At 38.4% G+C, this 24,566-nt stretch overlaps 1 protein-coding gene across 1 annotated transcript; it reads left to right on the forward strand.

The window, feature by feature from the left end:
- The first annotated feature begins 3,741 nt into the window (after positions 1 to 3,741).
- On the forward strand, positions 3,742 to 24,136 carry LOC129730622 (cytochrome P450 4c21-like). Its single transcript, XM_055690096.1, has 6 exons — positions 3,742 to 4,225; positions 4,545 to 4,800; positions 5,044 to 5,170; positions 23,179 to 23,352; positions 23,411 to 23,831; positions 23,910 to 24,136. The coding sequence occupies exons 1-6, from the start codon at positions 3,880 to 3,882 to the stop codon at positions 24,101 to 24,103; spliced, it is 1,518 nt and encodes a 505-aa protein (XP_055546071.1). The 5' UTR covers positions 3,742 to 3,879; the 3' UTR covers positions 24,104 to 24,136.
- The last annotated feature ends 430 nt before the right edge of the window (positions 24,137 to 24,566 follow it).

Raw genomic sequence — 24,566 nt, forward strand, 5'->3', positions numbered from 1 at the left:
TTGCCTGTTATGTTTAAAAATGTGAAATCCAGTTTTGAAAAGAAACATATTCCGAAGACTACTTGGACTCAATAATAGATGGTTGACCCGATTTCCTCGAAATTAGTGTCAAATGGAAGGTCTAGCTGCCTCATAACACCCTATTGAATTTCAATGTAATCAGTCTGTTACTTTGTCTGTAATGTATCAAAATATGAAAATCACGAAACTTCATTATCTCAGAAAGTGCACAACCGATTTGAACAATATTGGTATCAAATGAACGGGCTAGTTAAAGGTTAATTGATGAATTTTATAGTGATTAAACACGTGGTTCAAAAATTGTGAAAAGAAACATGTTCCGGTGACTTTTGAAATTCACTCGTTTTCCCAAAAATGGCTGGACTAAATTCAACAATCTTAGTGTCAAATGAAAAGTTAGGCTTTCCTATAGGTTCCCATTTTATTTGACTATAATCGTACTTTTATTCCAACCGTTATGTATTAAATTATAAAAACAACGAAAGTCTATTATCTCAAAGATCACACGACTTATTTAAACATATCTAGTGTCATTTGAACGGGTTGTCTCTCAAACTCACAAGTAAGAAATTCCATAGCAATTTGATATGTGGTTCAAAAGCTATGAAAAGAAACGAAATTCAAAGACTATTTAAAACTGTAACTGCTTTGATCAAAACATATGGCCTCAACAAAATTTAAATTTGGTATTGTGCTATTCGTACGTTCCCGGTATTGCTCGTGATTGAAGTGTACGAAATTCAAAGTCATTTCTTTTATTTCGCTATTTCTTCAGCACGAATATTTTACTCCTAATTAATATTTTTTTAACTTTTTGCCTTTCTCCTAGAAAGGTATAGCAATCACTTTCAAAACCGAAGATATGAAAGTGCTCCAAAGGGCCGAATGGCATATATCACTCGACTCAGTTCGACGAGCTGAGCATTTTCTGTATGTATGTGTGTGTGTGTGTGTGTGTGTGTGTGTGTGTGTGTGTATGTGCAGATTTTTATTTTCACTCGCTTTTCCCAGAGATGGCTGGACCGATTTTAATGAAATTTGAAAGTTCTAGTTGCCCCATAAGACCCTATTAAATTTTATTGTAATTGGATTTTTATTTTAGAGGTTAAGTTTAAAAATGTAAAAATCACGAAACATCAATATCTCAGAAACCACACAACCGATTTGAACAAAATTGATTTCAAATGAACGGGCTACCCTTAACTTTTGAGTTTTATAAAGATTGAACTTGTGGTTCAAAAGTTATGAAAAGAAACGTGTTCTGAAGACTGTTTAATCTCACTCATGTTTCTCAGAGATGGCTAGTCCGATTTTCATAAAATCAGTGTCAAATGGAAGGTCTAGTTGCCCCATAAGACCCTATTGATTTGTTTTGCAATCGGACTATTACTTTGCCTGTTATGTTTAAAAATGTGCAATCTAGCTATGAAAAGAAACATATTCCGAAGAATACATAAACTGACTCACTTTTCTCAGAGCTGGCTGAACCGATTTTCACGAAATTAGTGTCAAATGAAAGGTCTAGCTGACTCATAACACCCCATTGAATTTTACTGTAATCGAACTGTAACTTCGTCTGTAATGTACCGAATTGTGAAAATCACGAAACTTCATTATCTCAGAAAGTACACAACCGATTTGATCAATAGTATTATCAGATGAACGGGCTAGTTAAGGGTTAACTGATGAATTATGATTGAACACGTGGTTTCAAAGTTTGGCTGCCCTATACGTTCCCATTTCATTTGATTATAATCGAACTAAGCAACCGTTATGTATTAAATTGTTAATAAAACAACGAAAATCTATTATCTCAAAGATTACACGACTTATTTGAACATAAATAGTGTCATACGAACGAGTCATCTCTCAAGTTTACGAATAACAAACTTCATAACAATTTGATATAAGTTTGAATGAGAAAGGCTGGGTCTGACCGCTAGGTGGAATAATTTAGGTTTTTATAAGAGCAACTTGTTTTCTTAAAAGGAAGTCACACCAAGATTTTATAGAATCCAGCGTGAAAAAAGAGTAAGTGGTGCTTATTACAAGAGTCACTTCACGGTGAAATATATTTCACTCTCACGCTCACTTGACTTTCTTAGACCTATTCCCGATTCCACTTCAAGTAAGGTAACAAAAATCTCCTCCGTGGAGCGAGATTGAATGTGAAGTGAAATTGAGAATAGGAAAAGTGAAATGAGATTGTTTCCCAGCTCAAAAATCTCTAAGTCCCAGAAAGTCGTTTTTCCGGTTTTTTTTTTTTTCAGATAACACCAGTTCTTGACGTGTTTTGCATTTCTAAAACATTCGGCATAAAAAAACGTTTTTTTCGGTATCGAAAATTTCCTGAACTAGTTTGCATTTTTTTCATCGAGCAACAAAATGAAAGTTTGACCGCTTCAAGGCACGGATCAAATTCTGATTCGTTTCGTTACTGAAGAATAAATCCAATATATACCATTAGATCACAAATCAATCAACTTTTAGACTTCTGGCATCTTCGTGGAATCATTTCATCGTTCAAAATGGTCGTAAAATAATTCCACGCGAATCGTCGCTTTTTCCGTTCTCACTTCACTGATATTACATCCATAAAAACCCAGATTTCGCGGCAAATGCCACTTTGCGACGTTTTTCTCACTTAAGTGAGTCCCGTAACAGGATTTTGTTCACTTCACTCTGATTTCATCGTGAAGTGACTTCCGTAATAAGCACCAGTATTGGGGGGGTTCGAGAATAAACCCATGCTTCAGACCTCTTTGACATCGATTTGCCTGATTCTACTAAGATTCAAACCCACGACCATCCGCTTGACCATGCGGTCTCTACCCTTGTTTATTAACTAACATAGTTGAACAAGAGGTTGAACTAAAAAAACATGATTCACCGATGTTTATTTACACAAAAATTTAATAGAAAACTGGAAAAAATAACAAATAGTAGACTTGCAAGAACTAAGACATCAGTAAATCATTGAAAATTGTGTTTCTTTCTTTTACTTGCATATTAATTTTACTATTCATAAAACTACCTTCTAATTCTATTGCTTTGTTGTTTCACCTTAACCTCAAATAGAATAATATCGCCGTTTCTATCAGTTTCAAGGCAAAGTTTTCTTTGCTTGATGACCAAATATTTCACTTTTGGTAATGACCTTCAAGAAGCATGTGCTAAAAAATGGCCTTAAATCTCTCAAATGTATAACTCTAACCGTGTCGCCTGGCTGAGTTGCGTAGATTGGCAAAACTTGTTTGGATTTTATGCTACCTTGCTTCATGAATCGATTGATATTTTTTGCACCGATTAAGCTACGGTTTCAAATGTCCGGCTGCTGGCGAAAGTTTCAAAATCAAGTTGTTTTTTTCTTTCACTGACCAATGATTCAACGGTAATACGGATGGTCGAGTTTCGTGGCTAAACATCCTTATTTATAATGCCGAAGATCTTCATTCAGTCACGGTGTTATGGATGAGCCCAGCAATGAGAAGTGCAACAATCAGAGCTCCCTACCCTAAGTATCGTCCACCCCACCAGTTGAGTCAGTTCAAGTGAAGGTCAGATGCAGTTTACTAATTGGCCCCGAAAGCAGGCCACTTTCGTCCGCCTTCCCACCTGACCACTATGTCTGATTTCGTGGTTTCGGTTACTTGAATCGGATGCAATCGTGAATGTTTTAGTAGAATGATAGTGCCGTTGTTTGTGAGTTTTGACTTTGGGCTCAGATACCAGTCATATCGAGGTGTTGTGTCCGCTAGGCAATTGTAAGCTGAAGGTGTGAAAAGCACTAGTTTTATTTTTAATTAGTGCTACTGTGGTTTGTTTTTTAGTTCGAAACTAACCGTTACCAGGCACAGTATGATCGTTCTGCTATTTATTATTGTAGTGCTTTGCTCTGTGCTCTATCTCAATCATAGACGAAGGTACAAGTTTGCCGATAGTTTGCCCGGGTTGAAACCGGTGTATCCGATACTAGGAAATGGGGACATTATGCTAGGGAAAAGTGATGTGCAACGGTTTGACACGATGGTGAAAATATGCCGTAACAATGATAGGCTCGTTAAGGTGTGGGCCGGACCACGGTTGCTGCTTTTCACCTGCCATCCTGATTTGATCCAACAAATTCTGTCTAATCCAGACTGTTCGGAGAAACCTTTTCTGTACAAGTTTGCCGGATTCGAGCAAGGATTGTTCACGGCGAAGCGTAAGTATCGATGCTACTGTCACAAAAGTTTTGTTTTTCGGAATTTTAATATACCTGTTAATGACGTTCCTTAGTTATTGTTTAAATTTTTCCTTAACTTCAGTATAATATCAATCGACCAGGGTCATTATGTAACAATGACGTAGAATGGAAAATACAATGCTTTAGCAATCATTTTGTCGATCGAATTTCAATTGAAAAATTAACTTACAGTCTACAGCAGACAGCTTCCCGGGAAAACTTTTTATTTAGACCTATAACTGGGAATACAGCCATAGCTCGACAGTTTCGCCACGTTATTAATTCGATCCACCCGCAGACAAGCTGTGGCGCGTGACACGAAAACGGCTCAATTCCTGCTTCAACCAGCGCATTCTGCACGGCTTCATCCCAACGTTCGTAACCTGTGCCCGGCGGATGGCAGAGAAATTAAACGAGCTACCGGATGGTGCGACGGTCAATATCCACAAATATACCTCGCTGTGCACACTGGAGATGGCCTGCGGAACTACGCTTGGCAGTACCATATTGCAGCGGAAGGAGGACAAGGAGCAGTTCGTGAAAGGTCTCGATGTGTAAGTTTAAGTTTGCTGCAGCTTGTTGTATCCAACAAAATTCATTTTTGTGGAAAAGTTCTCCAGTTTCCTTTTCCTCCTTTGCTGTGGAATTAATTACATGTTTAAATTTTGGCTCAACCATGCAGCATTAATTATCTTCCTTTAAAATTAATATTAATTGAGCAATCATTCAATATTACATCATATATATATTTCATACAGTTGTATGCTTAAAATATATCACGTATGTACATCTTTTAGTGCATTTAACGGTGCAGCCCGACGGATGGTTAGTGTTCATTTGTATTTGGACTTCGTGTATCGCTTTACCAAGTATTACTCCGAGATCATGCAAGCAAGAAAAGTGGTGTGTGACTTTTTCAACGAGGCGAGTATAAATTTTTTCGAACTTATTTTTTTTTTAACGATATTTTACCCGTCAACATTCAAGTTCAAGGCAAACAATGTATGCAGCTGCGGAAGTGATAAATAAGCGATCTAAAATATGATACAGGGACAAACGCATCATATTTTTCTGTTCGCTCATCAGAATACACTCTTTGCCTTGATAAACGAGTATCAATTATTTTTATATTGGTATCGAAATCAAGAATTAAATTATCGAACCCTAGAGGGCTCAAAAAACAGAAGAAAAATAATGCACTTGCCTCAAAAATATTTCAACTTCCGCACATTTGTCCTACGCTATAATATTCTCAATTTTTCATCGTTCGTTAATAAATAACTGTAGATAAATGAAAAATGGATTCATTGCGTAGGTAAAGTGTATTTTGGTATTCCTTCTAATTTAACAATGTCATCGAACATATTTATAAAAGAGTTTACGCCTATGTGCACAAACACAGACTTGACGTAGGACAGATGGTCGGCGTGCGACCAGACCGAGCCAAGCGCCATTTTCTTTAAAATTGAGTTAATAGCACCAGTGGATGTGCAAACTGATAATCTATGTTCCATTAAAGAATGAAATCATTTGAACAGTTCATAGGCGTGTTATAATAAAAAAATCACAAGAAGGTTGTATGCAAAGCCACGACCGCAAGGTTGAAGTAGAATACTTTTACAAGAAAGATAACCTGGCTGCTTGCGTGTCAGTCATTTTTTCTAGTAAATAAACGTTGACTGTTCATTGGCAGTATTGTAATTTCTTTTTGTCTGATATTTTGAATGAAGTTCATTGGATATTTTTAAATTTTGTGCAAATGAGAAGTTGAAGTGCTGCCGAATTGTAATATGCACATTTAATATGACATCATTAAACGGGAACGGAACAAAGGCTACGGTTATGCAGAACGCGAATTCCGTACAGCTTGTGAAATGTACAGCTCTTTTTAAGGCGAAGTAGAGCTAAACATTTCAACAGATTTCGTCTTGCCGAATCGCATCGTGCCGTTATTTGCGTTCTGCATGACCGTAGCCAAACACTAAGCGACGCAAACACGTAATAATAGTCAGAGTATGCATGTAGATGAAGATAATTTACTTTGGATTATAGCGCAAAACGAGAAAATATTAACTCTTCAAATAATCATTTGTGTTCTTCAAATTTCATTTGTTCAATTTAATATCCGATGAAATGTTTGTTTATTATCTGATGAAGCTCTTATATAGGCCAAATGATGCATTCCCAATTTACTTGGTCCATAACTCTGCCGACCGTGCTTGGGAAAGCGCGGTATAACGACTAATCAGAGGTCGAATTTTGTGTTTTGACAAGGCTTAAGAGTTTCAATAGTACAATAGTTCGAATGATAAAATTGCAATTTCATGCATTTGGTAGGAATCTTAGAAGATTTTCTAATCGATTGCTGCAAAAACGAAGGAAATCCATCGAAAACTAACCGATTTATTGGCATTTGAAATTTTTCTCACTTTTTTCAGTTTTAGATTTTCATTTTACATCCCTATGTAGCCGAACTTCCTGAGAGAAGTATTCTAATTCAAAATTAAATCTTCATTAATTCATTTGTTGTCCTTATAAGGACAATTGTTCAATTTATCATTGATAGTGAGGACTAAGGCGCACGGTCAACACAATGAGAAAGGTGTTTTCACAACGAAAAATGACGCGCGTCTAAGCATAACCCGAACTGTCTTGCCGTGCTGCTCCCATTTACCTTTACATCGGCCTCAGGGAAGTACCGGCTGCATCTGCATCTACCGCTGAGGCTGTCACTATACTGCTATTGGTACTAAAAGCTACTAACTCTTCAAATAAGTGTGTTATTTGTTCTCAAAAGAACAATTGTTCAATTCAAAATCGGATTTACGCAATCGCATCTCTGTAATATTACCGACAATAATATTCTTCTGAACAAACTGATACAACTTTCCCATTAGGCCTCTGCCATAATAGATGCGAAAAGTGACGCGAACCGATTCGCTCAGCTGTAGGTTAATGTACAGCCATCAGTAGAGCTGTACATCAACCTACAGCCGAGCGAATCGGCTCGCGCCGCTTTTCGAGTTTACTTTGGCAGAGGCCTTCGAGAAAGTTGCTGGCTGATGTATTCACTTCATCCAAGCCTGCTGCTGATGCTTCCCGCTACCACACTGAAACAGCATTTTAGTGAAGGGAGTGTCGTTGCATCAGCTGACCCTGCTACTATCGATGCTGATATACCCGCTGCAACAGCTACGCTATGCATAGCCATGCCACTGTTGTGGCCGCTATACGCTGGCCTAACTGCTGAGCAACTGCAACGCTATCCGTAGCCATGCCACAGTTGTGGCCGCCATTGGTATCCACTGTACCTGAATCTGCTGGCCCTGCTGCTATCGATGGTGAGATCCGCTGAAACTGCTACGCTTATCCACAGCCATGCCACAGTTGTGGCCGCTATCCGCTATCTAAGGGAGGACTGCAGTCGTCGCTGTTCAGAACTACTATGAGCGGCTTCGACTAAAACAGGCTCTTATATAGGGATGAAAATAGGAATGAATTATTTTACGTACGTGGTGGAATGATATAACTTGAAAAATATGTGTGACTTTATTCTGGTTCAGAGCGATCATTTGATAAGCTCCACCTCTTTTTTCAGTTTCTAAAGTTTTTCCTCAGTTTCGTAGCACGGATGCACAAAAATGATTTCTTGTCGAACCGGACCGATAGCACTCTCATTGAAGCAACAAAATAACATGTTTTGTGTCGTATTGCGCAGCTTCGTTGAAGAAAATGTTCCCGTCCCCGTGTCGCATGTAAACAGATTATTGCGTTCAGTAGACAGTAGATAGTGTATCCAGCGAATAAACACCGATGGTGCTCTCACACACGCAACGGTTTTAGCCCGTATCTTATTGCGGTTTGTAACATCAAGCGATTTCGTTTGCTCGCTGTTGCGTGTTGCATCATGTTGCAACTTGGCAGCTGGGAGACGACGAAATTCTGTTTATGCTGATTGATTGAATCGACTTCATATTAGCTCTGCATAGTCGAACTAACTGCTTCTGTGAATGCGTACTAACAGGGCAGTTTATTATTCAATGTCGGTTATGCTGATCGCAGCCTTTGCGCTGCCCCTACAGTGGGGGGTTTACTAAATAAAGTGAAAATTAGACAACTACAACAGAATTTGATTGCATCCCGCACAGAATGTCTGCTTGTGTTGATGCCAGAAAATTATTAACCTTCAATTATTTTTTTATTTGCCTTGAAAAAAAGCATGTTGCGGTTCAAAATCGGTTGCTAATTACAACCTTTGAGCTGCCCTAACATTGGGGGAATTAAGATACACGGACAACATGCACTGTGGAAGCTATTTCACATTCAGTAAATTAGACGGGTGCGACAAATTTAAATTGCTAGGATTTATCACAGAATACTTGCTTGCCTTGACAAAAATTATTAACTTTCAATGACTTGTTTATTTGCCTTCAAAATGGCATTTTCATTTCCAAAATTGAATTTCCTGATGGCAATCTTCATGCCGCCCCAACACGGGGGGAATAATGGCTGTCTGGCGACACACGCTGAGAAAAACCGCGCTGCTCCTGAGACGTGGTGACCAACCACAGGGCTAGTGCTGCTGCTAAGGAAGGACGACTGCTGTTGTCGCTGTCTAGAACTATTATGAGCGGCTCCGGCTGAAACAGGCTCTTATATAGGCCAAATAGCATGTTTTCAATTGCAAGGTATATGATTCTGTCGACCGTGCTTGGGAAGCAAGCATATAACGACCAATCAGAGGTCGAATTTTTCGTTTTGACAAGGCTTGACTATTTTCAATAATACAATAGTGTGAATAATAAAATTACAATAATCTTATTTTGGTAAGAATCTTAGAAGATTTTCCAATCTATTGCTGTAAGAATGAAGGAAATCCATCGAATACTAACCGATTTATTAGCATTTGAAATTGGACATATTTTTCACTTTTTTCGGTTTTAGATTTTCATTTCACATCCCTATGTAGTCGAACTTCCTGAGAGAAGTATTCTACTTCAAAACTCTCTGTAGCACTTTGTGAAAAGAACGAAATTGCGTTCGACCAGAGTGAACCGTGAACACAGACATGGCATCTAAAGAAAGTGATTGCTTGTGTTTTAAACGCAAACTTTGCGATTTATTTTAACCAGTAACTGATTTCTCCGCTCCGGACAGCTCGTTAATACGACTGTCATCAGAATTAGATAAATAAACAGCCATGTGGTTTTCGTAGAGCCGAACTTCGTTTCAATGGGCACATCACTTTTTTTCAAGATCTTGTTGAGCCAGACCGAACCAAGTGCATTTTATTTTCATTTGATATTTTCCAAATAAAATTAAATTTTTTCTTGTAACAAGCGTCAGGACTGGGTTAACATACGTTAAATCAATAAAATTAGGCAATACCCGCTTCAAAATACCAGAGTATTTCATATTGATAGGGGAAAGTAGGTAAATACGGACACCCTAAGGTTTAATCTAATTATTTACTTAGGTATTGCTATTTAGATCGCAGTAGTCATACAAATTGAAACTTAAGGTCATTTGTTTTCATAATCATTTTTGGTATAAGTGAACTTCCTCCAAGTTTTATGTGTTTTGGGTCTTCAAAAATAAGACTACAAATTGCTGTTTTTTGACATGGTTGGGAAAGACGGACACTTGGGGTGGGTAAGATGGACACTACAAAGCTAAAGGTGGACACTCACAAAAAAGATGTAGTACGTTAAGTATTCTTTTGATTTATGTGTTAAGTGATGGCCATACATTACTCTACGTTATTAGAGTCCATCTATACATCACGTGAACAGTTTGAGAGGATGGGTTTCGAAGAAGGCGAAAATTCTCCGCCTATATGGCCTGTTATAACTGCTAAATGATTAATATCTGCTGGTTTCTCTCGCGGGTGTACTTTGTGAACATCTGTAGTACACAACAGATGCTACATGTGAAAATTCTTGGAAAATCCGTATGTCCATCTTTCCCTACCTTAGTGTGTCCGTCTTGCCCGACCTGGTTGTAAATTTTTCAAACGATCGTAGCTCTTCATCGAAACATCGAAAATCTGCTGAATTTCACTAGAAAACCGAGGAAAGACTAATTTATCACTTTACTATTATGAACAAATGAAAACACGTAAGTTTCACGAGTTTTTCACTAATTTCCGTGGAATAAAAATTACATCAAATTGCGCGTTCACGAAAATATTCTTTGTTTTACTTACAAATTTGACAGTTTGCTTGCTGAAAACCGATAATGCAACTCAAAAGCATTAACATACTATAAAGAAGGTATTTGCATCACTCAACTATCATAATACATTCTAGTTTGTGAAATATTAAAAGTGTTCATCTTACCCGCAGTGTCCGTCTTTACCTACTTTCCCCTACTATCTTAACACTAACCACTTGGTGCGCTTTGGCACCAGGAAATAGAGCAACAGAAATAAAGCTTTGCTTGTCTATCAGCTGTACAATTTTTGATACAGATTGAACTGAAAGATAAAGCAGCGTTGATATCTAAGTATTACGTTTGACTAGTGAGAAAAATAAACTTGTTTAATAGTCAAGTTGATATGTTGTAGTAAATACGTTTGACCAGACCGAACTGAAGACCATTTTTTTAAATTTTTGTTCGACCAGAGTGAACTGAGTGCATAGGTGTCAAAAATAAAAGCCAAATATTTTATCAATTATTGCTATTTTTCGTGTATTTATGATAACAGGACATTCATTCAGCCCTATCCATTACGTGTTAGCATTGAATTAATGATAAGTTCTAACACGATTAATTTATGTGTGGTCAAACTTTAAATGCTTATTACTCAAAATAATGTGTTTGGCGCTTGGCTCGGTCTGGTCGCACGCCGACCAGATGATATGACAATTTTTTCGGCTTAGAATTATATAAAATTTATAATTTATCTTTCTATTCTGCGGCGCAGGTGCTTATAATTAGCAACTGTACAGAACTCTCAAACGAGAGGAGTAAGATGTTGTATTACGAAACGCGAGTGAAACTTGGCTAGTAACAGCTGAGTCACGATCGATCTCGAGCAGTTTTGCAGACGAGCTACTCACCCAAAATCCTCCCGAAACGGCCTTCTATAATACCAAAATGTCAGGCGAGTAACTCGCCACTCACCTCGTCTTGTGTAATAAGGCCCATTTGATTCGAACTACCCAGCCCAGTAAATTCCACACACTCACATTATTTGATTTTGCTCACAAACTCTGCTGATTGTTTTTATCGCTGGATTGCTCCGAAGAACCTGATTGATTCAAACAAAATAACAGTATCTGTTGTATCCAAGTTCACTCGCATTCAATAGAATTGTGTGATCGTTCGCAAAATATTTTGCTTAATTTTTCATAAAATCAGAGATTCCACTGTTTCAGTTCAGTCCTAAGGAAGTTCCGCTTCAGGGGAACGAAGAGAAAATCCTAAAACGGGACAGGGGATGCAATTTGTCCTTGTTCAAATGATTATTACTTGGTTAGTTTTTAACGGATTTCCTTTGTTGTTGCAGAAATCGATTGAAAAATAAGCGCCCAAATGCAAATAAAAAATTCGATTTTACGAACTACTGTACTATTGAAAAGTGTCAGGTTTTGTTGTTAAAACACAAATTTCGACCAATCAGCGTTTCTTTCTCTAGCACCATCGACATAATATTATACCCAATAAGTCGGGAATGCATTCTTTATCAAATCATATCAAATATAATAATGCGTGGCTGAGTGTATGGCACTTTCGGCCAACTGCTTTCATCCGATGCGAACAAAATTTTTCGCCCAGTCGCACAGGTAAAATTGCAACACTTAACAGTGTAATAAACTGTTGCGTGACTGAGAATGCTGCACCTCCTGCTTTCTTTTTCTATCCGACAAGAAGAGGAGAAATCGCTGGTTGTCTCAAGCTGCATTCCGATACGACACGGTGCATCCACAGACCATTATTTAAAAAATGTGCCAAATCATTGGGTCGACGAATCATCGTCATTGAAAAACTGCAAATGTCAAAAGTATTGCCTTCTATTATGAAACAAACTTGCTAAAAACACTGGGTACATGGAATCAAATTTACACAGTCAAATGTATAACCAGACGAACAGACGTACCACGAAACTTATTTTCGTGAATCAAAATAACGGTCAATTCAAATGAGTTTCAGTTACGCGAACTATTCGCGCACTTAATTGGCTCCGTAAAATACAAAAAATCGAAAAAAGAAATATTCCCTATAGCTTAAACTGGAAAAAATAAAGGATTATAGCTTTTCAACCATTTCTGTGAATTATGATGCTCTGAGCTAAGTCTGAAGTGGGTAAAGTCTTTGAACATTCTAATGAAATTTTTCCGTAAGCAAACGTAGAAGCGGCGAATTGATGAACATCTCCGAAATTATTTTCAGAGCATTATTTATATGCTTATATTAAAATTTTATTTAATCAAAGTTCAATAAGACGAAAGCATTCATTATGAACATAAGTATTGTTGGATTTGGTTTTTGAGGAAATAGAGTTAATTCTGATTTTATTACGAAAAATTCTTAGTGCTTTTTCAACAACAACGATATGCTTGTGCCTTGTCAAATAAATGTTGTTTGCACAGGAAAAACTTTACAGGCACAATTTCGCTGAGAGTGAACCAATTTATTTCGAGTGTTGTTAAATTCATTTCTAAAGAAAATCTAAGGGGAGGCTAAAAATAAAAAATAAAAGGAAGGTTGTGTGCAAAGCCACGACCTCAAGGTTGAAGAAGAATACTTTTACAAGAAAGATAACCCGGCAGCTTGCGTGTCAGTCATTTTTCCTAGTTATGAAGTTGAAGTACTACTCAATTTCAGTTTGCACATATAAATACGACCTCACTGAACAGGAAAAGAACAAACTCTTTGCGGAGCAATCAAGTTTCAACAGTCAGAGTATACATGTGAATTCAAATTAAGATAATTAACTTTTGGTTAAAGCTCAGAACGAGAAAATATTAAAACTTCAATTCATTTAGAGCACTCATTAAGGCAACAAAATAACATGTATTGTGTCGTGTTGCGCGTCTTGGAAGAAGAAAATGAAGGTGGAAATTCTGCTGTGATGTCAAACAATAAGCGTCTTCTTCAAGACGTTACATCCTTATTAATGAAGTGTTATGAATTTTCTAAAACGGACTCAGCACCGTGAGCAGCAGAACTTGTCGAACTTTTCTGTTTGAAATCGGGTTTGTTTCGTATATACCGCTTGTTATGCACAGTATCAACAAATCGTAATAAACATCACAATGCTGTGCATTTGCAGATCATCAAACCACAGTTGCAGTTTAGTAATAACCATTCATTATGCTCTTCCAAATACATTAGAAGCTTTGAAAAAGGCTGGTTGCTGCAATTGCAATTTTCATTCAGTTACCGCATAAATGCTTCATGGTCAGATAGCGCGCAATATCTTCTCTGACATAACAAATTTTTCGAACGTTGTGGAATGGGATAAGTGGAAAAAATAGGTGTGACTGAATTATTTCCAGTTATACCAGACTACAACGTTCGAAAAATTTTATTTCGTATGTCGTAATACTAATGTACGAAAAATACATCTCATTCATTCTGGCTCAGAGCGATCTTCCGATAAGCCCCACATTTATTTTTAGTTCCTACAGATTTTCTCAGTTTCGTCACACGGATGTACAAAAATGATTTCTTGTGATCATTCTGTCAAGCCGGACCGATGAAGCTCTCATAAAGGCAACGAAATAACATGTATTGTGTCGTGTTGCGCGGCTCGGAAAGAAAATAGTAGGAGGTTGTATTCAAGACACGACCGCATAACTGACGTAGAACTACGCACACTATTAACAAATGCATTGTTGTAAGAGTTTCATTTATGAGTCATAAAATCTACAATTGCTCTCAAATCAAGAAACTTTTCTTTCAAAATTGCGGTGACCCTGAAAAGAACTGTGTTGGAGTTGTAGATGTTCAGCAATAGTTAAGTCAACTGCATTCGCTATGATCGGTGATGATGGTTGCGCACTGTGAATTAGAAAAAGTATGTATCACATTAATTATAAAGTTATCAACCTTACATAAAACTGGGTTTGAAATATGTACGCGTACTAAATATGGTTGAAAGAGGAAACTTCCTCTGCTTCAATCAATCCCCAGAACATTCACATGCCAAGCGAGCGCTTTACCATCTAATATATGAGTGCACAGAAAGAGAAAGCAATTACTTTTAAAAATCTGGCACTCAAAACCTTTCAAAAATACGCGACTAATCCTCAATTATTTGCTTTGAAAAAGGCATTTTGCTGTTCAAAATCGGTTGCTGATCGCAACCTTTGTTTTGCCTCAATAGAGGGGGAATGAAGACACTGAAAACATGAATTGTAAAAGCTATCTCACATTCAGTTAATTAGACGGCCGCGACAGATTAAAATTGCTAGTATCCAATACAGATTGCTCTTCTGAGTTGTCTTTTTGAACTTCAAATACTTGTTTATTTCCCTTGGAAAAGGCATTTTGCGAACTAACTGTCTTTGTGAATGCGTTCTAACAAGGCAGTTTGTTATTCAAAATCGGTTATGTTGATCGCAGCCTTCGTGCTGCCCCAACAGTTGGGGGGATTAGATAAATAAATAATTTTTTGACCGCAATTTGATTGCTAGGATCCAGCACAGAACGCTTGCGTTAATGCCAAAAAAATAATTAACCTTCAATTACTTGTTTATTTGCCTTGAGAAAGGCATTTTGCTGTTCAAAATCTGTGAAAACTGTTTCGCATTCAGTGAATTAGACGGCCGCGACAGACTGTGTTTTCACAAAGCAAAACTTTATTGCGGGAAGAAGGCCGAAGTCCTTACCTGGCAAATCGAGACATCCTTGTTAATGAAGAGTTGTGAATTTTCTTTTTTGAATTTTTTTATATACCGCCTGTTATGCACAGTATCAACAAATCGTAATAAACATCACACTGCTATGCATTTGCAGCAGCATCAAACCTCAGTTGCAGTTTAATAATAACCATTCATTATGCTCTTCCAAAAACATTTAGTAGCCTTGAAAAAGGCCGATTGCTGCGATTGCAATTTTCATTCAATTAATGCATAATGCCTTCATGGTCAGATATACCCGCTGCAACTGCTACGCTATTCATAGCCATGCCACAGTTGTGGCCGCTATACGCTGCCATTGGTATCCGCTGTCCTTGCATCAGCTGGCCCAGCTGCTATCGATGCTGAGATCCGCTGCAACTAGTGTGCTATCCATTGCTACGCCACAGCTGGCCCGCTATCGCTGGTATCCACTGCACTGCTACTGCTGCTGCTAAGGGATGATTGCTGTTGTCGCCAAGCATGGAAATTTTCACTCACTAGCAATATTCCATGCAAATGTGTTCTTTGATTCATCAGCTATCGTTCAATTATTTCCACTCGTGTACAAGTTTTCCATAGAAACGCTGCTGATTGTTTTTCGCTTTTAAGAATTCCGAATACCATAGAAGAAGACTGAATGATTCAAACACGATAGTATTTATTGTATCTAAGTTCACTTGCATTCAACAGTATCGCGAGAATCTTTGAGATACTATCGCCAGTGATACAAAATTATGAATCCAAATGATCGTTAGATTGCGTTCAACTGTTTGTTTACCGGAGCAAGTAGGTAACATCAATGCTTACGGAAATTGTAGCTTGGTGCATTAGCATGTGATATTTGAAATCACTAAGAATCATCGTGGTATATCATGGTGAAAGCACAACGTGAAGTGGCCGAATTCCGCCACCAAACAACCAACATTTGAAAGAATCGTTGCAATCGCTCGAGTGCTATCGTTTACGATTCTTTCGTGAAACACTCGCTATATGTTACTCGCTCCGCCTAAAGCAGGCAATAATGAAACAAAATCATCGAATCGAAATCATCTAAATCATCATCTTTGCTCTAAGTTGTCTTTTGCATGCGTCAGAATGTGAAACTTTTAATAGCGATGGTTTGCCTGGATTGAAAACTTATGAATTGCACGTTCCGAATTGATACCTGAATGATTGTTATGCGATATGATTTTTCCCATCCTTGGTTGTCGCTGTCTAGAACTATTATGAGCGGCTTCGGCTGAAACAGGCTCTTAAATAGGCCAAATAGTATATTTTCAATTGCAAGGTATATGATTCTGTCGACCGTGCTTTGGAAGCAATCATATTACGACCAATCAGAGGTCGAATTTCTCGTTTTGACAAGGCTTGACTATTTTCAATAGTAAAATAGTTTGAATAATAACATTACAATTATCTTTATTTGGGAAGAATTTTAGAAGGTTTTCCAATCTATTGCTGCAAGAACGAAGGAAATCCATCGAATACTGACCGATTTATTAGCATTTGAAATTGGACATATTTTTCACTTTTTTCGGTTTTAGATTTTCATTTCACATCCCTATGTAACCGAACTTCCTGAGAGAAGTATTCTACTTCAAAAAAAACTATTCGCGCCGCAGCGGTGGTGGTGCTGATAAGCAATACTCAGAGATATGAGAGATATGCGAAAAGAGTGTTGTGAGCCAAACGAACATGTCAAAATCCGAGCCAAACGAACAAGAAAGGTAACACATTGAGAGGTATTGCAATAAGGTTCAATGAAGAATATATTTATTTTTACCCGTTTTTCATGTTCTATTGCTAAACAAGGAATTGGGAATGCTCCAAAGTTGCTTCATCACAGTGATTTTCAACTGGTGGTTCACAAAGCCTTTGTATGGTCTACAAAATAATGATGAAAGTATATAAAATTAAACATAAACATAAAACTTAACTATTCCCCAGGACTTCCACCGTCACCATCAGTTATACGACTCGAAGAAAAACGTTAGTCAACATTGCAGAAGAGATATGGCACCTTTAATATGTAAAACCTAGAGTGCCTGTAAATATATATAGAGTGGCGACACTGTCAAAATTGGAATAGAAAATATCTGTCAGTGTCATTCCAATTGAGCAAACAACCCATTAAACTCGTGTGGGGAAAAAAGAAAGGATGTTAAGTGTTACCAGTGTTACCAGCGTTACTTTTGATGACATGGCGCCACTCTAGTTATATTATAAGCACTCTAGTGAAACCTGGTTGCCCTCTCTGAGTATATCTAGTGCAGATGTGCTTTAACCCTTTGAATTCAGTTGACAGTTGTCACGTTCCGTGCTGCCAGAAACAGCAGAAAGGTTGAAGGTTTATTTTTGCAGAATATATCCAGTAGCAAGCAAAGCCTAGGTGCTACATTCCGATTCGGAACTTGACCTTCTGTTTTTTTATACACAGACTTCGCAGCCGCCTGTTTAGTGTACAGGACAATTGAGGGGCTAGCTCTACGATCCTACTGACACTAACAGTGTCTCTAAAGCCGAGACTTGATACTACGACGACTGGCTTGTCAGGCCAGCATCGTACCTTGAGACCAGCTGGGAGAGTGATAGGAATACTACAGCCAAATCTTCACTCATATTCGTGTATGGGCGACATTATCAGTGTGCAAGATACAATTTAATGCAGTTAACGCAATATTTTTCTCTATGTGGACCTATCACTGCGACCAGAGACATTCGATCTATTGTGATATTGTCCAGGTGTCGCGAGGCTGCTACTCGTTTCTAAAATAGATGTACTAAGTTCAAAAAGCACTCGTGTGAGAGTAGTGTTTTTAATTTGTTCTCGTCCTTGTCACTCTCACGCAATTTGATTTCTCCAATCATGATCGTTATTTATAGTTATTTAATAAAATATAGTCGAGTAAACTTATATAACACTGGTCAACACAGATTTTGCCCTAGAGCTTAAACCAGACTTGGCAAAGCACGCCCGACACTAGCACTTGCCTCCTGGGTAGCACGCGCTCGAGCTGGGTGCTTCGGTCGACGATTCGGCGCGCAACGAATGAAGAACAGCACCACACAGCGAATATATATTTGTTGGTGTCTTTTCTAAAGTTACATGGTGCGCACGGGGTGACTCCGAGAGCCACGGGGACCACAAAAAAAACTACAGCTTTTTAACCATTCCTGCGAATTCTGGTGTCCCGGGCTTGCAGTCCTTAAAGTCTTAAATGAAGTTTACCAAACGTAGAAGTTAAGAACCCGACGAGCAATTACTCGGTGACCTTTTGACGCATTTCTATCTTTACTAAAAGCACCAAAAACACAGCCCAAGTAACAATGCATGTTTCATGATACTCTTGGAGACTCTCTTAAAATTTATTCTGCAATTGTTATACGCTCTAAAACCTAAAATTTTACTTGGGAGGAGTGGTTAAAAAGCTATAATATTTGATTTTTTTTGCGCTTTGAGCATTTGCTTTTGTCGTCCAGTGTAATCAAATAACATCAAGGGTGTTTTTATCAAACTGCAAAATACTGAACTCGGTCCAGAAAATTCATAACACTTTATTCAAAGTGTTGAAAGGTCTTAAGAAACACGACTAATTCAACAATTTAGAACAACAACATTTAGAATTTTGTTGCCTCCCAGCCGCAATATGCAATACTAGCTGACCCGGCTAACTTCGTCTCGCCTTTTTTAGTGTTTAATTGAATAATTTTAAATTTTTTTTTAATTTTTTTTTTATTTGGTTATTTGCGGATGTTTTCCAGCAGTTGCCATTTTTTTCAATTAAACTGTTGTCTAAGGTCAATTTATAGCTCCTTGCATCATTCTGGATCCGGTGATCCGGAACCGTAAGTCGCCATCTTGGATTTAAAAATTGCCATTTTTGGTTGTTTTTTTAGAAACCGGAAGTTGCCATCTTACAATTCATAATGGTGTCTGAGGTCAATTTTCAGCTTGAATCTCGTTCCAGAGATACTCATATTGGGTGGTATTTGGTCACTTTAGGCTGTTTTCCGGACACCGGAAGTCGCCATTTTGGATTTCAAAACAATTTCGGCCCTCCGTGCATCAATCTGGTTAAAGAAACGCTCATATTGAGTGGTATTTGATCATTTTAGGCTGTTTTCCAGACACCGGAAGTCGCCATCTCACAATTAAAAATATTGTCTGAGGTCGATTTTTGGCTTCAGTGGTCGATTTGTGGCTTCAGTGCATCATAGCAATCCCGGAAATACCCATATTGGGTGGTATTTGGTCATTTGCCGCTGTTTTTCGGGAACCGGAAGTCGCCATCTTGGATTTCAAAATGGCATTTGGGAACAATTTCTGGCCTCTGTGCGTCAATCTGATTAAGGAAACGCTCATTTTAAGTGGTATTTGATCATTTTCGGCTGTTTTCCAGACACAGGAAGTTGCCGTCTTACAATTCAAAATGTTGTCTGAGGTCGATTTGTGGCTTTAGTGCATCATAACAATCCCAGAAATACCCATATGGCGTCGTACACAAATTACATAACGCTAAAAACCTAGATTTCAGACCCCCTCCCCCCCTATGTAACGATAAGTAACGTTAGATATAACTCCCCCCCCTAAGGTTACGTTACGCTGGACAACCTGTCCCCCCTCCAAATTTGCAATTTTGAGCAAATATCTCAGTTACGTAACGGACTCCACTACCCCCCCCCCCCTCCCCCATATATTACAATAAGTAACGCAGACTTAACCCCCCTCCCCACCCCCCTTCATGCGTCACGTAATTTGTGTACGACGCCTATTGGGTGGTATTTGGTCATTTGCCGCTGTTTTTCAGAAACCGGAGGTCGCCGTCTTGGATATCAGAATGGCATTAGGAGACAATTTTTGGCCTCTGAGCGTCATTCCGGTTGAAATGGTCTGGTTCTGGTCTGAGGTCGAATTGTGGCTTCAGTTCATCATAACAATCCCGGAAATATCCATATTGGGTGGTATTTGGTCATTTTCGGCTGTTTTCCAGACACCGGAAGTCGCCATCTTACAATTCAAAATGTTGTCTAAGGTCGATTTGTGGCTTCAGTGCATCATAACAATCCCGGAAATACCCATATTGGGTGGTATTTGGTCATTTGCCGCTGATTTTCAGAAACCGGAAGTCGCCATCTTGGATTTCACATTGGCATTAGGAGACAAATTTTGGCCTCTTAGCGTCAATCTGGTTGAAGAAACACTCATATTGGGTGTTATTTGGTCATTTTCGGCTGTTTCCCACACACCGGAAGTCGCCATCTTACAATTCAAATTGTTGTTTGAGGTCGATTTGTGGCTTCAGTGTATCATAACAATCCCAGGAATACCCATATTGGGTGGTATTAGGTCATTTGCTGCTCATTTTCAGTAAACTAAAAGTCGCCATCTTGGATTTCACATTGGCATTAGGAGACAATTTTTGGCCTCTGAGCGTCATTCTGGTTGAAGAAACACTCATATTGGGTGGTATTTGGTCATTTTCGGCTGTTTTCCAGACACCGGAAGTCGCCATCTTACAATTCGAAATGTTGTCTGAGGTCGATTTGTGGCTTCAGTGCACCATAACAATTCCGGAAATACCCATGTTTGGTGGTATAAGGTCATTTGCCGCTATTTTTCAGAAACGGGAAGTCGCCATCTTGGATTTCGAAATGGTATTTGGAGACATGCCAGAAGAAGGAAGAGTGTCGAAACATTATGGACATGTTTGTTACACCTAAAAACATTCACCTGCTAAAATTGGTTATATTTGCTTGATTGGTTCTCGAGCTGTGTGTAATTTGAGTTTCATTTGTATGGGACCCCTCCCTTATAGAAGAAAGAGGGATGTCAAACCATTACATTTGTTACCCCTAAAAACAATCACCTGCCAAATTTGGTTTTATTTAGTTGGTTAGTTCTCGAGATAAGCAGAAATTAATGTTTCATTTGTTATGAACTCCTCCCTCACAGAAAAGGGAGGAGAGTCAAACCACTATGGACATACTTGTTACCTCTAAAAACATTCACATACCAAATTTGGTTGTATTTGGTTGATTGGTTCTCGAGCTGTGCGAAATTCGTATTTCATTTGTATGGGACCCCTCCCTTGTAGAAGAGGGAGGGGTGTCAAACCATTATGGATATATTTGTTACCCCTAATAACATCTACCTACAGAATTTGGTTCTATTTACTTGGATAGTTCTCGAGATGTGCAGAAATTTGTGTTTCATTTGTATGGGACCCCTCCCTTGCAAAAGGGGGAGGGGTCTCGAACTATCTTAGTCACCTCGGTTCGGTAGTTTCTAAGCCAATATGATTCAGACAGACAGACAAACAGACAGACAGACAGAGCTGCATTTTTATATGTTTAGATTCAATATGCAACAGCGTAATAAACTGTTGCGAGGCTGAGAGTGCGCTGCATCTTCCGCTATCTGCTTATATCCGACACGAGGAGAATTTTGTTGACTTCCTTCTAAGCCGCAACACGATAAAACGTGCTTCATTTAGAATGGGAACATTTTTTGCTCAAATTGTGGCGCTCCTGGTGGATAGATTTGGAAGTTCTTGGTGCTCACGTGTCGGGAATTTTGTTCGCTTCACTTATAAATTTTGGCATTCTGCAAAACGGCTGTATTTTGTAAACAAAGAAAAATGAAGGTAAAATAGCCGCATATGGCGAAGAATAAAAATGCTGTTTCATCAAGACAACGTTCCCACTCATTCTGTCCGCAATACGACCCTTAAATTGAAGGAATTGCGCTACGAACTCCATCCGCCGTTTCCGCCAGATTTAGCTCCTAGCGACGATTTTCCGCTTCTTTGATTGTCAATGCGGCTATCAAACGCTCGAATTAAGGGTTAGAGTAGGAAACGAACAACTATTTTATTAAGTGCAAGGCAAAAAAGGGAGGACAGCAAAAAGTTTTGCACTCGTATCCAAGTGAGTTTTAAAACTTGCTTGCACATTTATTTTCGTTTGCACGTAAACCCTACTAACAGTGCATTACACTTGAGTTAGATTTGAGTTCGAATCCTGCATAACAACAATTGCATAAAAATCGAGTTTTGCGATAAAATTCGCGCCGCGCCTGCTGCAACAGTTTGTTGCATTGTCCTTTGAAAGCATAAATTCGATCTAAAAACAAAACTCATCGCGTCACATCATCGTCTGCATCGTTGGATACATCGTGCACTGCATGCATTACACGCATTTAAGGTGAAACCTCATTGAATCCAAAAATGGCCGACTTCGAGTCACCACTTCGAATTTTCAAAAGCACAAGACTCGGAAATACTCATTGCGTTCCCTATGAAAATCCTATTTTATGTTTGCTTCACTACAGAAAACATAAAATAGCATTTTCACAGGGAACGCTTTAACTATTTCCGAGTCTTGTGCTTTCGAAAATTATAAGTGGTGACTCGAAGTCGGCCATTTTTGGATTCGATGAGGTTTCACCTTAAACTCAATCGATCAGAGTGTGCGGTGCAAAAAAACTCAAACATGCCATCACTGCATAATACCACAAAAGATAAATGCTTTTGAGCAAGTGCTTTTTATACAAAAGATCAAAAAGTTCTAGTCGCAGTTGTGGTCCATACAAAAAAAATAACACTTATTGTAGTTTTCCTAAAATATTTCGATGTCAGTCCTGTACTGCTGCTTGACAAATATTTTGAGAAATAAACTGCAACGTGTGTAGTTTTTGGCTTACTCCAAAATGACTATAAGTACATTACTCTAGTCATTGTAATAACCTCGAAAGAACATGTAGATAATATTTTATCAAGCAAGTACATATAAATTTATAAATTTATAAAATACACTTTACTTTTATTAGACAGAGCTTGTCATTTGATACAAAATGATCTGGAAATATTTTAAAACTGTGTTCAGCAGTTCCGATAAAAAGATGCTGCTTGAAGCATATTTTTAGCTAATGTATTTTTGGATTATCTAATAACAGCTATGTAGAATAACGATTCCAGCGTATTTGATGAAAGGTCAGAGGTAAAACTTTTTGCCCTCGTTCATAATTACTCTACCAACTTACTTCCTTTCCCAGGACACTAACTTCCCTCTTTACTTTCGTAGTTAATTTCTGAACGGAAAAATTTCTTAGATAGCGATAGACAGAACAACAATAGCGACACTGCCGATAATCACAAACCGAAACGTTTAATAGATGAGCTCTTAAGTGTTTCTGAAGACGGAAAGACTTTCAGCGAGACACAGATCATAGACAACATTTATGCGGTTGTTACTGGGGTGAGCTAAAATTACCTTGGAACGGTCATGAATCGAATTAATTATTTACTTATTTAAGGCTAACGATACATCCGGTTTGCTCATAGCCCACGCTTGTTTGTTCTTGTGTTTCCACAAAGACATCCAGGAGAAACTGTTCCAGGAAATTACGGAACACTTACCGGGCGAGGAGATAGACATAAATCCAGATACGTTAAAGCAACTGGAATATTTGGAGATGTTTCTCAAAGAATGTCTGCGTCATTGTCCTGTGGCTCCGAACGTTGCAAGGGAAAATATGGCCGAGCTGCAAATCGATGGTGTGAAAGTGCCCGCCGGTAATATTTTCGTTATGAACTTCTATGCACTACACCGGCGGAAAGACGTTTGGGGTCCGGACGCGGAAGCATTTGATCCACTGAATTTTTCCGAAGCACGAAGCAAGGATCGACACCCGTTTGCGTACCTACCGTTCAGCGGGGGTAGCCGGATATGCATCGGTAACTGTTTTCTCCCGTTCGACGGCAATTCAAAGTTACTTGAAAGAAGCTATATTAAGTTTGCTTTCACATTCGCAGGCTGGCGGTACGCTATGTTCAGCATGAAGATTATGCTGATTTATTTGATTCGGAATTTTAAATTCGACACGAAGATACGACGGGAAGAGGTGCGGTATAGGCACGATTTAACAATGAAGTTACCGTTTGATCACATGGTGCAGGTTCATAAAAGGATTACGGCAAAGGAAAGATTATCTCAATCGTATGTATAATATGAAGGTACTGGATTAGTTTGATTGAAATATAATGGAATTGACATTAAACAAATTTTATATATCAATAAATCAGATGAAGATTGGTTGAAAATTATAATAGAATCTTAAATTCAGTCTCCTTATCGGAAAAGTAAGTTTCAACATAAATTCCGTGCCAAAAGATTTCCATCAATATCCCATTGTACATATTGCATTGCATCTCGAATAGGGTGGTTCAGTATGCATTTCCAGAAACAAGAGCACAACATTTCATGCCTCCTTTTTGACAGCTTAGCTTTAATCGAAAAGCTTCTCGGTAATAATGGAGCAACACAGTACAAACAAGCAAATGGATATGGCACCTCTTTTTCGACGCTCAAAGCTCTCCAACGCATGTGGGACGAAATTTTCCGGTGAGATATAGTTGAATGGAATTATAGTACAGCTAGCATAACTGCTGGATGCCATTACACGCGTAGGC

The sequence above is a fragment of the Wyeomyia smithii genome, chromosome 3 (assembly GCF_029784165.1).
Source record: "Wyeomyia smithii strain HCP4-BCI-WySm-NY-G18 chromosome 3, ASM2978416v1, whole genome shotgun sequence".
NCBI lineage: Eukaryota > Metazoa > Arthropoda > Insecta > Diptera > Culicidae > Wyeomyia > Wyeomyia smithii.